Genomic DNA, 15,000 nt, shown 5'->3' with positions numbered 1-15,000 from the left:
CATGTGATTGGTTGAGAACTTCCTCCATTCACTGATGACTGACTGGAAATGCTTACGCAAACATTTCATCATTCATGATCATGAGTGTAAACATTAACACACACACACACATACGTCAGCTGCTGTAATGGGAAACTAATGTGATGAAATGACTCAATGAAACAGATGTGAATGCAAAACATACATTTTAATTATCAAAACAGCTTAAAAATGTGATCACAGAACATACAGGACATGACATGGTCATATAAGATGCTGCATGATATTAACAACCAAAATAAACAAGAACTCAAATGCAATTCAGTGAAAAAAACTGGGAAGTTTGTTAGGGAATATGAAAGAATGAATGAAACTTATGAAGTCTCACAAACTGATCTGAACCATGTTGAATCCAGTAAGATTAGCTCAGTAACACACACACTATTGCAGGTCTCTGATGATCTAGTGCACTCATGCAATCCCAGAATGCACTGCAATAAGAAGTGTACAATCCCAAACCACTAGAGCAGGGTTTCCAAGAGCGGGTTCATTCGTAAAATGTACAAAATAAACAAATAACTTTTAAATTGAAAGGTCATGTGACCATTAATGTGTTGTTAAATTATTGAAATATTAACTTAAAATCTTAAAGGGAAGTTTGGCTGACAAAGTTTGGGAATCCTAAGTGTTGTTAACTAAAACTGTTTAAAAGTTGTTCTCGTTAACTGAAATAAAGCGTGACAAAAATAAAATATGAATATAAATATATTATATGTAAAAGCTAAACATGAAAAAAAAAATGTATTTATCGAAATTTAGAAAGGTTGCTTTGGCAACTAACGGAAATAAAATAAGTTGAAGTACTAAAATAGAAGCTAAATAGAAATTATATATATATTTGAGGAGATTCCCCCTTCCACATGTAAACCCTGAGTACCTAGAAAGGCGCTATATAAATTATTCTAATTAAACAAATTATTATTACCGAATTATATTTATATATATATATAACCCAGTAAAAATACAAATACAAACCAGTAAAAATGACAAAACCACACAACAAAATGACTAAAACTTAAAAATGAATGATAGAAATCCCCAGTAAAAACTTAACTAAAAATAAAAGAATATATATATATATATATATATATATATAAATGAAAACTGGTTCAGAATATTAATCCATATTATAATAATACAAAAATAATACAAAATTAACAAAATTATTAAATACCAACAAGGCACAGTTAAAGTCTCATAAAATTAAATAAGACCCACAATATACACATCAGCGTCAGAATTCACTCACTTAATTTCATTCACCGTCGTAGACACCTAATATGCAACAATAATATTGATCTGAACGAACTGACACTATTGGCTGAGAGCTGCCCTGAGCTGATGATGACATCACTGCTGATGTCATAACTGATGCACAGTTACTGAACGGAACTGAATCAACACTGACCCGACGTCAGCTGATCAATGACACTGTTATCTCGTGTTTAGAATAATCTGTATTGTGTAAAGTGCTATATATATATATATATATATAAAGGCGACTTGACTTGACTATATGACATCCACTATTCAACTTTCTTTAAAATGATGCGTACTGTGAAAAGCGCCATATAAATCAACTTTGACTATATATACAGGGTTTGAAGTGAACACACGGCTGTGTTGTGTAACGCTGTCAAATCACAGGCCAATTCGCCGCGTTACTTATTATATTTACTCACTTTGCTGGTACAGTTTGTGTGTAAGCCAAATCTGCAAATACTTGTGAGTCATCAATCATGATATATTAAATACATCTATATATATATATATATATATAAAAGCTGTGACGTAGTTAATCTGGTTCTTTTATTTTCTTTTTGGCTAGTAGAAGTTCAAAAGTTCAAAAGTTCTGAAGTTCAAAAGTTCTGAAGTTCTAAAGTTCTAAAGTTCTAAAGTTCTAAAGTTCTAAAGTTCAAAAGTTCTAAAGTTCTAAAGTTCTAAAGTTCTAAAGTTCTAAAGTTCTAAAGTTCTGAAGTTCTAAACGAAGTTCTAAACGAAGTTCTAAACGGCTGGTAACTTCATAAAAAATGTATTTAGTAGCCAAAAAGTAAATTTCAAACCCTGTATAATATAAGGAACAGTGAGCGAAGTGAAGGGACGACTTCACACACACACACACACACACACACACACACACACACATACACACTGAACGGATGTCTACAACGCACTTGTAGAATAGCAGTGGATCAGCTTGTCCTTTGCAGGATGTGTGTGTTGTGTGTGTTGTGTGATGTCTGGCAGTGGTGTGTGTTTCTCCGGGCTCCTCCTCATGGGAAGCTCGAGCTGCAGCTGTTTCCAGAAGCGTGAGGTGAGAGGAGTGGACTTCTCGCCCTGCCAGCGTATGAGTGTGAGCGCGAGACGGGCCCGGCGCAGCTCTTTGACCCAGCTCTTCCTCTGGACCGGTTTGAACTGGATCAGAACCACCCTGAGACTCCCACCGTGAAGCATGCTGGTCAACCCGGCCTGGAGCTCGAGCAGCGCCTGTGTCCCGCGGACAGCACTGCGGGGACTCACAACCACCACCAGCCTCCGGCTCTGACCCACACACCTCAGCGTATCATCTGTGATAGCTACACACACACAGATACAGGTTAACACACACACACACACACACACACACACACACAGCACTGCGGGGACTCACAACCACCACCAGCCTCCGGCTCTGACCCACACACCTCAGCGTATCATCTGTGATAGCTACACACACACAGATACAGGTTAATACACACACACACACACACACAGCACTGCGGGGACTCACAACCACCACCAGCCTCCGGCTCTGACCCACACACCTCAGCGTATCGTCTGTGATAGCTACACACACACAGATACAGGTTAACACACACACACACACACACACACACACACACACAGCACTGCGGGGACTCACAACCACCACCAGCCTCCGGCTCTGACCCACACACCTCAGCGTATCGTCTGTGATAGCTACACACACACAGATACAGGTTAACACACACACACACACACACACACACACACACAGCACTGCGGGGACTCACAACCACCACCAGCCTCCGGCTCTGACCCACACACCTCAGCGTATCATCTGTGATAGCTACACACACACAGATACAGGTTAATACACACACACACACACACACACACACACAGCACTGCGGGGACTCACAACCACCACCAGCCTCCGGCTCTGACCCACACACCTCAGCGTATTGTCTGTGATAGCTACACACACACAGATACAGGTTAATACACACACACACACACACACACACACAGCACTGCGGGGACTCACAACCACCACCAGCCTCCGGCTCTGACCCACACACCTCAGCGTATCGTCTGTGATAGCTACACACACACAGATACAGGTTAATACAGATACACACACACACACACACACACAGCACTGCGGGGACTCACAACCACCACCAGCCTCCGGCTCTGACACACACACCTCAGCGTATCGTCTGTGATAGCTACACACACACAGATACAGGTTAACACACACACACACACACACACACACACAGCACTGCAGGGACTCACAACCACCACCAGCCTCCGGCTCTGACACACACACCTCAGCGTATCGTCTGTGATAGCTACACACACACAGATACAGGTTAATACACACACACACACACACACACACACACACACAGCACTGCGGGGACTCACAACCACCACCAGCCTCCGGCTCTGACCCACACACCTCAGCGTATCGTCTGTGATAGCTACACACACACAGATACAGGTTAATACAGATACACACACACACACACACACACACACACACACACACTTACACCCACCCACACACACAGACGCACACGCATTTACACTCACACAGACACAGAAACACTGTGTCCCCAAAAATGTTGGAAATTATGCAAGTAGGTAAACGAATGAATACGTAACTACAGTAATGCGATGTTAATAAAGGAATATGTTGCGCTCCTTAAACTCGCGACACGTGCAGAGATGGAGTTGCTGCGTTCACTGGGAACGAAACCCGTGTGTTTATGAGACGCACAAAACACTCCTTTTAAAAACATCCCAAACATTTGACTGGTAGTGTATGTAAATAGAGGGATATTTTGCCCAGAGATTGACACGTGTTTTTTCCGCACACACACACACACACACATTACTCACTTCCTCCAGGAAGACTGTCCCGGTCGAAGATGCAGACGGAGTAGCCGAACTCAGTCTCCAGGACCCTGCGCAGCGTCGACAACACAAACTCCTCCTCCTCACTGTTGCGCGCGTACGAGATGTACACGTCATACTGCTTATCATCTGCACACACACACACACACTCAAGTTCACACACAACTACAACTCAACTTGATCTTCAAGAGTGAGAGTAAACATGGCTAGTAGAGAAACTAGGTAGTTACACTACAATCTACTAACAAAAGTAGTTAAAGTCTTTCCCCTGTGGTGTAAATCCAGTTTTTAATGTTGTTTATGTGTATATTTGGTGTTTTTAATCTGCTGTAAGACACACCATATGTAAGTTCATAAGTCGATAGCATTGCTGAGTATTTCCTCCTTAAAACTGCAGTGAACCAAAGACAGTCTCAAAAACACGCTTTGAGATCGCTGGTGTTTCTGACGTCACAAACGACCTTGTAACCAATCAGATTAACGTGAGATCGTCAACCAGTGGATCTCTGAGCTGAGTGAGTGAGTGGAGGCGGGGCTCGTTTGCATATTCACAGAACCGCGCATACTAAATGAGGGTGTCGAGTTACATTTTCAAGACATGAAGAATGGTTTTTCAAGGAAAAAATGTTTAAATATGTAATTTTGGTGATCAAAGATGAGTTTTAAGGGATACAATTATTGACTACAGGGGGACTTTAAATATATTAAACATATCTAAGGCATTAATACCTTAATATATATATATTATGACATCGAAAGGTGATCGGGTGGCTTCTTCATTGGACATTTTTAAATCAACTCTTAAATCGTATTTTTATTTTTTAGCTTATATATAATAAACAAATAAAATAATGCAAATTAATCCAAGTATAATAGTAATGCAAGTTTAATGGCCAGTAAAGTGTTAATAAATATATAAAATAATATATTAAATAGCTTAAATTTATGAATTGTATTTGTCAATGCAATGTAAATAAATAAACAAATATACGTATTATGCATATTCATGGCCATTAGGAAACATTAAGGCAAGTGAATGTTGCTTATGTCATGGTGTGATTAACTCTTTCCCCGCCATTGACAGAAAATGTCCGTCTTTCCTTGTTTCCACTGTAATACTGTAGGGGGCGCTGTGACATCTTCTGAAAGAGCACTGAATGTCCTGATCAAAACACACGCTAGCGCTAGTTTCCGCTTCTTCTTCGCCTGTGTAAGCAGATGCATAACAAATAACGCGATCATCAAACATTAAACAGCATATAAATCAGGCTATAAATTGAGTTATAGGACTCGATCGACTCCATCAGTGTTTTGATCATCGTTCTGAATCCCATCCGGACATAGTCTTTGACAAAAAACACGATTTTCTCAGCCTTTTGTTTAAAATTTTGCTTTTTTTTAATGAAACTTACTTTCATTTTGAGCTATTATAAAACTGTTCTGTTCTGGTCTTCCTTTTGATATATGTGACCCTGGATCACTAAACCAGTCACATGACGCACGGGTATATTCATGGCAATAGCCAACAACACATTGTATGGGTCAAAATTATCCATTTTTCTTCTATGCCAAAAATCATTAGGATATTAAGTAAAGATCATGTTCAGTGAAGATATTTAGTAAGTTTCCTACCGTAAATATATAAAAGATTTATTTGTGTGAGTGAATGCTGCACAATCGCCAACACAAATGCACAACTTTAAAGGAGATTTTATCAATGTTTTGATTTTTTTGCACCCTCAGATTCCAGATTTTGTGGTCTGGGGTCACATTACATATACATTATCATATACATGTTATATATTGCAAATTCTAAATATCCTTTTGTGAAAATGATTAAAAAATGCTAGTGCTGGCTGGCAACTTTTTTCAAAAAACGCTGGCGGGGAAAGAGTTAAATGTTAAACTGATAACCAGTGAAAACAGCATCATAATTGAGCTCAAACATCAGGGTCAGTAAATGTGTGTGTGTGTGTGTGTGTTCTCACCTGTGTATCTCTCATCCGAGCCGAACCAGGAGCGATAGAGCAGCAGAAGCTCGAGCCAGAACACGTGATAGACCACGAACATCATCAACATGAGCGCCAGAGTCACACCTAAACCACAGCCCAGCTCTAGAGTGGGGACGTACACTACACACACACACACACACACACACACATCAAATACACGTTTCTCCGGTTAAATGCCCAAATGTTAAATGATCACCAATGTCACAAGTTCAAGGGAACACACAGTTACGGTAAGTAATTTATAAAAGCATCTGCCAAGTGTATAAATGACTCTAAAATAAATAATGAGACTAAAATGTGTCAAGATTTGCTTCCAAAATAAACATTATGGGAATACAGGGCCCAAAACAAACATACAGCAAGTGCCAAAGGTTTTTGAGAGAAAATATATATATGTTTATTTATTTAATACAGTATCTACTAGCAGATTTTATCAAGTCGGCCTGAAGTTAGTATGTTTCTCCATAAAACTCAAAATTTACTACTATTTAAACTGTAATAATATTTTGCACTTTTTACAGTATTTTTCATCAAATAAATGCAGCCCTGGAGAGCAGAAGAGAGTTGTTAAAGAAAAATTGTACACCAAACTTACAAAAATATATGCCAATGGAGGATGTGTATTTTGGAGGCAGAGTGTGTTAGTGTGTGTAGTTACGCTGGCTCTTGAGCACGGCTCTGCTGGTGTCGAAGCCGCGGCTGTTTCTGGCGGAGCAGTTGAACTCCCTCTGCAGGTCATCAGAAGAAAAGTCCAGCACATGCAGGACTCGTTCCTTTATCACATCGCCGTAATACTCCGAAAAAAGCCTACACACACAGAGCAATATATATATTCATATTTATAAATAATTTTTATTTTTCAGATTTTTCTTAATTTGGTTACTTTTTTTTGTCATTTTTATTATTTATTTACAGTTTTAGTTTTGGTTATTTAAGAACATCAAATAACCAAATTAAATGAAAATGAGAAATTTGCTTTGGCAACTAGATAAAATAAAAAGTTTTTTTTTTTTTTTTTTCTAAATTTTTAATTACCTTTTTTAAGGTACGGTGATTGATTTCTGAGAAACACTGTTGATATATGAAATCATCACAAACAAACACACCTGTCCCTTCATCGCTCCTCCCCCAAAATGCATGAACACGCAACGCAAGTGGATGTCTCTTTATCATCTCTCACTCTCTCCTGCCGCATCATGAGTGGACACGCCCCCTACTGCTGATTATCTCTCTCTCTCCTCCCCCATGAGTGGACACACCCCCTACTGCTGAATGAGTGGACACGCCCCCTACTGCTGATTATCTCTCTCCTCCCCCATAATGAGTGGACACGCCCCCTACTGCTGATTATCTCTCTCCTCCCCCATGAGTGGACACACCCCCTACTGCTGAATGAGTGGACACGCCCCCTACTGCTGATTATCTCTCTCCTCCCCCATGAGTGGACACACCCCCTACTGCTGAATGAGTGGACACGCCCCCTACTGCTGATTATCTCTCTCCTCCCCCATAATGAGTGGACACGCCCCTACTGCTGATTATCTCTCTCCTCCCCCATGAGTGGACACGCCCCCTACTGCTGATTATCTCCTCCCCCATAATGAGTGGACACGCCCCCTACTGCTGAATGAGTGGACACACCCCCTACTGCTGATTATCTCTCTCCTCCCCCATGAGTGGACACACCCCCTACTGCTGATTATCTCTCTCCTCCCCCATGAGTGGACACACCCCCTACTGCTGATTATCTCTCTCCTCCCCCATGAGTGGACACGCCCCCTACTGCTGATTATCTCTCTCCTCCCCATAATGAGTGGACACGCCCCCTACTGCTGATTATCTCTCTCCTCCCCCATGAGTGGACACGCCCCCTACTGCTGATTATCTCTCTCCTCCCCCATGAGTGGACACGCCCCCTACTGCTGATTATCTCTCTCCTCCCCCATGAGTGGACACGCCCCCTACTGCTGAATGAGTGGACACACCCCCTACTGCTGATTATCTCTCTCTCCTCCCCCATAATGAGTGGACACGCCCCCTACTGCTGATTATCTCTCTCCTCCCCCATAATGAGTGGACACGCCCCCTACTGCTGAATGAGTGGACACAACCCCCTACTGCTGATTATCTCTCTCCTCCCCCATGAGTGGACACGCCCCCTACTGCTGAATGAGTGGACACGCCCCCTACTGCTGATTATCTCTCTCTCTCCTCCCCCATAATGAGTGGACACGCCCCCTACTGCTGATTATCTCTCTCTCCTCCCCCATAATGAGTGGACACGCCCCTACTGCTGAATGAGTGGACACGCCCCCTATTGCTGATTATCTCTCTCTCCTCCCCCATAATGAGTGGACACGCCCCCTACTGCTGAATGAGTGGACACGCCCCCTACTGCTGATTATCTCTCTCTCTCCTCCCCCATAATGAGTGGACACGCCCCCTACTGCTGATTATCTCTCTCTCCTCCCCCATAATGAGTGGACACGCCCCCTACTGCTGAATGAGTGGACACGCCCCCTATTGCTGATTATCTCTCTCCTCCCCCATAATGAGTGGACACGCCCCCTACTGCTGATTATCTCTCTCTCCTCCCCCATAATGAGTGGACACGCCCCCTACTGCTGAATGAGTGGACACGCCCCCTACTGCTGATTATCTCTCTCTCCTCCCCCATAATGAGTGGACACGCCCCCTACTGCTGAATGAGTGGACACGCCCCCTACTGCTGATTATCTCTCTCTCTCCTCCCCCATAATGAGTGGACACGCCCCCTACTGCTGATTATCTCTCTCTCCTCCCCCATAATGAGTGGACACGCCCCTACTGCTGAATGAGTGGACACGCCCCCTATTGCTGATTATCTCTCTCTCCTCCCCCATAATGAGTGGACACGCCCCCTACTGCTGAATGAGTGGACACGCCCCCTACTGCTGATTATCTCTCTCTCTCCTCCCCCATAATGAGTGGACACGCCCCTACTGCTGAATGAGTGGACACGCCCCCTATTGCTGATTATCTCTCTCCTCCCCCATAATGAGTGGACACGCCCCCTACTGCTGATTATCTCTCTCTCTCCTCCCGCATAATGAGTGGACACACCCCCTACTGCTGATTGGCTCACTCTCTCCTCCCGCATCATGAGTAGACACGGCCCCTACTGCTGATTATCTCTCTCTCCTCCCCCATAATGAGTGGACACGCCCCCTACTGCTGAATGAGTGGACACGCCCTCTACTGCTGATTATCTCTCTCTCTCCTCCCCCATAATGAGTGGACACGCCCCCTACTGCTGAATGAGTGGACACGCCCCCTACTGCTGATTATCTCTCTCCTCCCCCATAATGAGTGGACACGCCCCCTACTGCTGATTATCTCTCTCTCTCCTCCCGCATAATGAGTGGACACACCCCCTACTGCTGATTGGCTCACTCTCTCCTCCCGCATCATGAGTAGACACGGCCCCTACTGCTGATTATCTCTCTCTCTCCTCCCCCATAATGAGTGGACACGCCCCCTACTGCTGAATGAGTGGACACGCCCTCTACTGCTGATTATCTCTCTCTCTCCTCCCCCATAATGAGTGGACACGCCCCCTACTGCTGAATGAGTGGACACGCCCCCTACTGCTGATTATCTCTCTCCTCCCCCATAATGAGTGGACACGGCCCCTACTGCTGATTATCTCTCTCTCTCCTCCCGCATAATGAGTGGACACGCCCCCTACTGCTGATTGGCTCACTCTCTCCTCCCGCATCATGAGTAGACACGCCCCCTACTGCTGATTGGCTCACTCAGTGCATTACGCTGCTCGGTCCGATCCACTTCCAACAGCGTTTCTCAGAAAGTTTGTTTCAGTTAAAGTAACAAAAGTGTTTTTATGGTTTTAGTTTTAGTATACTATGATAGCTGTGGTCCATACGTGGCCTCAGGTGAGCTGAACCGCGGGTCGGCGAGTTGCTCCACAGTTTTGTTATCGACGGTCCACCAGATCTCCTGCTTCTCTGTGTACAGGTGAGGCAGATTCACCCGACAGGACAGCGTCGCTTGATCTCCTGAAACGACAACATTTATATCACTTTAAATAACTAATATCACTGATGCATATCCCAGAAAACACAGCAAGAGTAGAGAAAGAAGAAGACGCTCACCTAGAGTCACTGTGTAGGTCTGACCGCTCGCCGGATTCAGAACGGTGGGCTCTTTTCTGCCGATGTCGGGAACTACAAGAGAGAAAGTACATAAAAAAAAAAAAAAATTAAACTTACACCGTATGGGGTCGGTAGGAATTTGACATGTTTTTTAAAGACGATCAAAAATCAGTACATTTTTATCAAAAATACAGTAAAAACAGTGAAATATTATTACAGTGTAGAATAACTTTTTTTGTGAATTAATATGTTAAACTATAATTTATTTCTGTGATGAAAGCTGTATTTTCAGCATCATTACTCCAGTCTTCAGTGTCACATGATCCTTCAGAAATCACTCTAATATGATGATTTGATGCTCAATAAACATTTATGATTATTATCAGTGTTGAAAACAGTTCATATTTCTGTCATAAATGTTCAAAACATTTAATTTTTCAGGATTCTTCGATGAATATAAAGTTCCAAAAAACAGCATTTATTTAAAATAGAATATTAGAAATGTCTTTACTGTCACTTTTGATCAATTTAATGCATCCTTGATTAATAAAAGTATTAATTTCTTAAACAGATTTTTTTTTTAAACACACATAATACTGACCCCAAACTTTTGAACGGGGAGTGTATTTTATTTTAGCTAGTTCAACAAAGGCAACATTTTTAATTTAAGGTAGTTTAGTTTAAGTCGAACTACTAAAATTACTAAAACTGAAATTTAAAACGATAAAAATTAAACTGACGATTATTTATAAAAAAATAAAAAGACAAAAGAACACAACAAAATTACTAAAACTTTTTTTTTAAATGAAAAAGGAAAATATAAAATGAACACTAATTCAATATATTAATAATTACGATAAGAGTATATTAACGAAACTGATAATGACTAACACACTGATCTCCTTCTACACATAAAAACTTTGTGTTTTATATGTTTTGCACCACAAAAATTATGAACTGAAGAGAATTATTCATCTTCAAGGGTTATTATAGTTAACTAAAACAGTTACTTGAAATAAAATAAACATTAAATGAATCAATAAAAAAAGCTTAAACTTGCTTTATTTCAGCTATAGTTGCCGAGGAAGTATTTCTCATTTCCCTTTAGTTTAACTAAATGTACTAAAATAGCTAAAACTGAAATAAAGAGTAAAAACTGAATACATATTTAAAATGTTAAAAATAAAAACGTTAAAATTAAAATCAAAACTTTTGTGCTCTTCGCGTGTCGGTCAAAAATGACAGAAATAATTTTTTTTATTTCAATGAAATTAATGTACTATATTTTAGTTTGATAATGTCTTTTATTTAATATTTTGTATTTTCAGGAATTTTTATGGTACTAAATTATATTTACGCTGTATTTATAATCCATTCATTCACTTTTTAAGCATAAACCTGAAAACTACATTTCCAGCTTACACTGTCGTGAATCTCTTTTTAAAGACGACACTCGGCAGATTATTGCTGAAGAAGTGAAAAAAGCTTTAAAAAATTAACTTTAAATTTTTTTTACAGATTTTTACGTTTATTGTTACTATTTTACATTTTTATATGAAATCAATTTTTTCCAAAAACACTTTTTACTCTAAAACTGTGAGAAAATCAAAGCCATAAATCTAAACAAGTTAAAAATGTGCGTCTGATATGTCAGTAAATGAGCGTTCAGTGAGATGCTGCAGTACCGAACGCTTCCACTAGAGGAAACTCGACTCACACTCGTTTACAATGCGCTCGTTTTTAAACCACAGTGAGACTATATTTTTTCAGGACCATTTAACCTGTTCGAATCAAGTCATGATTATTTTTTAGCTTCATTCGACACAGACATTTATTTATTTATTCTTTATTGAACATGTTTACAACCAGTGTTAATTTCGTTGACGAAAATAACGACGAAAATTATTCGTCAACGACATTTTTTCACAGACGAAAACGAGACGATAACTAAATAAAACCTAGTTTTGAATGACAAAGACTATGACGAAAATCTATTGACATTTTCGTCAACGAATAAAAACTAGACGAAAATGTTAGATAGTGACGATTTGGGAAGCGATCCGTCAGAACTGATGTCCTGCGTGTGTGGTAGATGCGCACATTTGTAGTCTACTGTAACGTGATCTACCCCGCGGTCATAAAACGTTAAAAAATGTGAACGTCTGGGAGAATGAGTAGGGCAGACATATAGATCTCTGAATAAGAGTGACGATGCAAAAAAGAGCTCTATTCGGTGCGGTTTTCTGTGCGCACACACCTAACCTGAAGCGTGCAGTCATGCACAATACACCTACAGCGCGCGAGTAGGCTACTGAATTGAGCTCTCTTTCGTGTCTGAATGGACAAATACACAACAGTATGTCTAAATGTCCTTTTTGGAGAGTATTCATGTAAACTATGCTGGTTATGTCTTAAACTGTGAGTGTGTCGGATGTGCATGATCCGACGTCTTAAAGTGACAGTGGCAATAAACCTAATGCGGTCCGTGTCCTTAATTTTGATCAAGCAACAAAAGAAAAAGAGAAAAGCATTCACTGTTTGTTAATAGCTTTAATAAGGATTAATTATATTTAATTCATACAAATAAATATGTCTGCTTGAAAGAATAAAGAATGATGTGTAAGTAGTTATAAGGAATGAATATATCATTCATTGTAAAGAAGACTGTGTTGTACTTTAGGAAAAGTGGTTTTATTTCATTTTAAGATATTTTTTAAGTAACAGCAGTTAAATCTGTATCTGTATTGCATGTTCAAACTTAAAAATCATTCATATTAATAGGTTAATAGATGTTTTCTCCGGGAGTATATGGGTTTGGAAATTTTAGAGAAATTCTAAATTAACGCCTTACAATTGAACTAAACCCATTATATTTTAGTCGACTAAATCTACTGTAGATTTAGTCGACTAAAATGTTATTGTATTTCGTCGACTAAAACTAGACTAAAACTAAAACAATTCAGATGACTAAAATATGACTAAAACTAAATGGCATTTTAGTCAAAAGACTAAGACTAAAACTAAATCAAAATTTGCTGACAAAATTAACACTGTTTACAACACTCGGCAGATTATTGCTGAAGTGAAAAAAGTTTTAAAAAATGAACTTAAAAAAAAAAAAGTTACAGATTTTTACGTTTATTGTTGCTGATCTGATGGCTCGCTGGATTCAGAATGACGAGACGAGCTCGAGACGAGATGAGAAGCTCTTACCAACAGCCGTGACGTTGATGCGGCGCGTGAACTGAAGTGTGCGTCCATTCATCTGATATGAAACCACACACGTGTAGAGGCCGGCGTACACCACATTCATCCGGTGGATCACCAGATCATCTCCTTTCAGCTCTCGGTCACTTCTGAACACATCAGAGCTGCATAACTGCAGACAGAGGGCAAAGGTCACGTATGACAATACAATACTTGATTCTGATTGGTCGATAGTGGCATTCTGTGGTCAACTGTAAAAAGAGCTATTCGAATCATACATAAAACTACATATAGAGAACCAACAAACTCAAAATATCAAAGTTCAAAGATTTGATTGATTACAAATCAATAGAGCACATAATAACCCATTGCCTAGAAATATCCAAGAGCTTTTTCTACTGCAAGAAAACACGTATTTTCAGAGGAATATCAATAAACCGTTAAGGTGTGGAATAACAGTAATAATGATATAAAGCTATGTAAAAACTTATTGCAACTGAAATTTCTACTTAAAAAAAGAATCCTAGATGGATAGGAGCTGGAAAAAGTGATTTTCTTTCTTTTTATTGTTGATTTTTATTTAGTTTGAATACCTAAATGATGCAAACAATTTAAAGGTACAATATGTAGGATTTTTGCAGTATAATATCCAAAAACCACTAGGCCAATGTTATATATTTTGTTTAGTTGATTACTTACAATATCCCAAATGTTTCCAACTATTTGATGCTTTGTGTCATCGATATACGCCTTTGTTATTGTAAGAGATTAGCGACCCCTGGTGGCCAAAAATTACATACTGTTCGTTTAAGTAGCTCAAATATATAACTGAAGTGGGTGTAGGAAAAGAAAAGTTATTCTAACTTCTTCCTCTTTGAACATGACTGTTATTTGGATCATCTGCTTTTTTTGTTGATTGTTTGTTCTTGTTTAGTTTTGTTGTTGTCTTTTAACATGTTCAATAAAGAATAAAAAAAATAAAAAATAAATGTCTGTGTCGAATGAAGCTAAAAAATAATCACGACTTGATTCGAACAGGTTAAATGGTCCTGAAAAAATATAGTCTCACTGTGGTTTAAAAACGAGCGCACTGTAAACGAGTGTGAGTCGAGTTTCCTCTAGTGGAAGCGTTCGGTACTGCAGCATCTCACTGAACGCTCATTTACTGACAAATCAGATGCACATTTTGAACTTGTTTAGATTTATGGCTTTGATTTTCTCCCAGTTTTAGAGTAAAACATGTATTTGGAAAAAATATATTTCATATAAAAATGTAAAATAGTAACAATAAACGTAAAAATCTGTAACTTTTTTTTAAAAGTTAATTTTTTTAAGCTTTTTTCACTTCTTCAGCAATAATCTGCCGAGTGTCGTCTTTAAAAAGAGATTCACGACAGTGTAAGCTGGAAATTTAATTTTCAGGTTTA

The 15,000-nt window shown here is 39.7% G+C and overlaps 1 protein-coding gene across 2 annotated transcripts in view; it reads right to left on the bottom strand.

The window, feature by feature from the left end:
• Nucleotides 1–15,000, bottom strand: part of LOC130077657 (interleukin-1 receptor accessory protein) — a 53,609-nt gene that overhangs the window by 7,779 nt on the left and 30,830 nt on the right. The window contains exons 5-13 of one of the 2 annotated variants that reach the window (XM_056242961.1): nt 13,580–13,745; nt 10,367–10,438; nt 10,138–10,270; nt 6,874–7,022; nt 6,192–6,335; nt 4,189–4,332; nt 2,844–2,865; nt 2,178–2,593; nt 1,893–2,143 (exon numbers count right to left, since the gene is read on the bottom strand). In XM_056242961.1, coding sequence (XP_056098936.1) covers nt 2,203–2,593; nt 2,844–2,865; nt 4,189–4,332; nt 6,192–6,335; nt 6,874–7,022; nt 10,138–10,270; nt 10,367–10,438; nt 13,580–13,745 — 1,221 coding nt within the window. In that variant the 3' untranslated portion in view covers nt 1,893–2,143; nt 2,178–2,202. Of the gene's footprint in view, nt 1–1,892; nt 2,144–2,177; nt 2,594–2,843; nt 2,866–4,188; nt 4,333–6,191; nt 6,336–6,873; nt 7,023–10,137; nt 10,271–10,366; nt 10,439–13,579; nt 13,746–15,000 lie in introns of those variants that run through there. The other variant, XM_056242960.1, reaches the window with a different exon arrangement.

Source organism: Rhinichthys klamathensis, unplaced genomic scaffold (assembly GCF_029890125.1).
Source record: "Rhinichthys klamathensis goyatoka isolate OS25496 unplaced genomic scaffold, OSU_Roscu_1.1 h1tg000767l_1, whole genome shotgun sequence".
NCBI lineage: Eukaryota > Metazoa > Chordata > Actinopteri > Cypriniformes > Leuciscidae > Rhinichthys > Rhinichthys klamathensis.
This window is presented reverse-complemented; position numbering and strand designations above follow the sequence as displayed.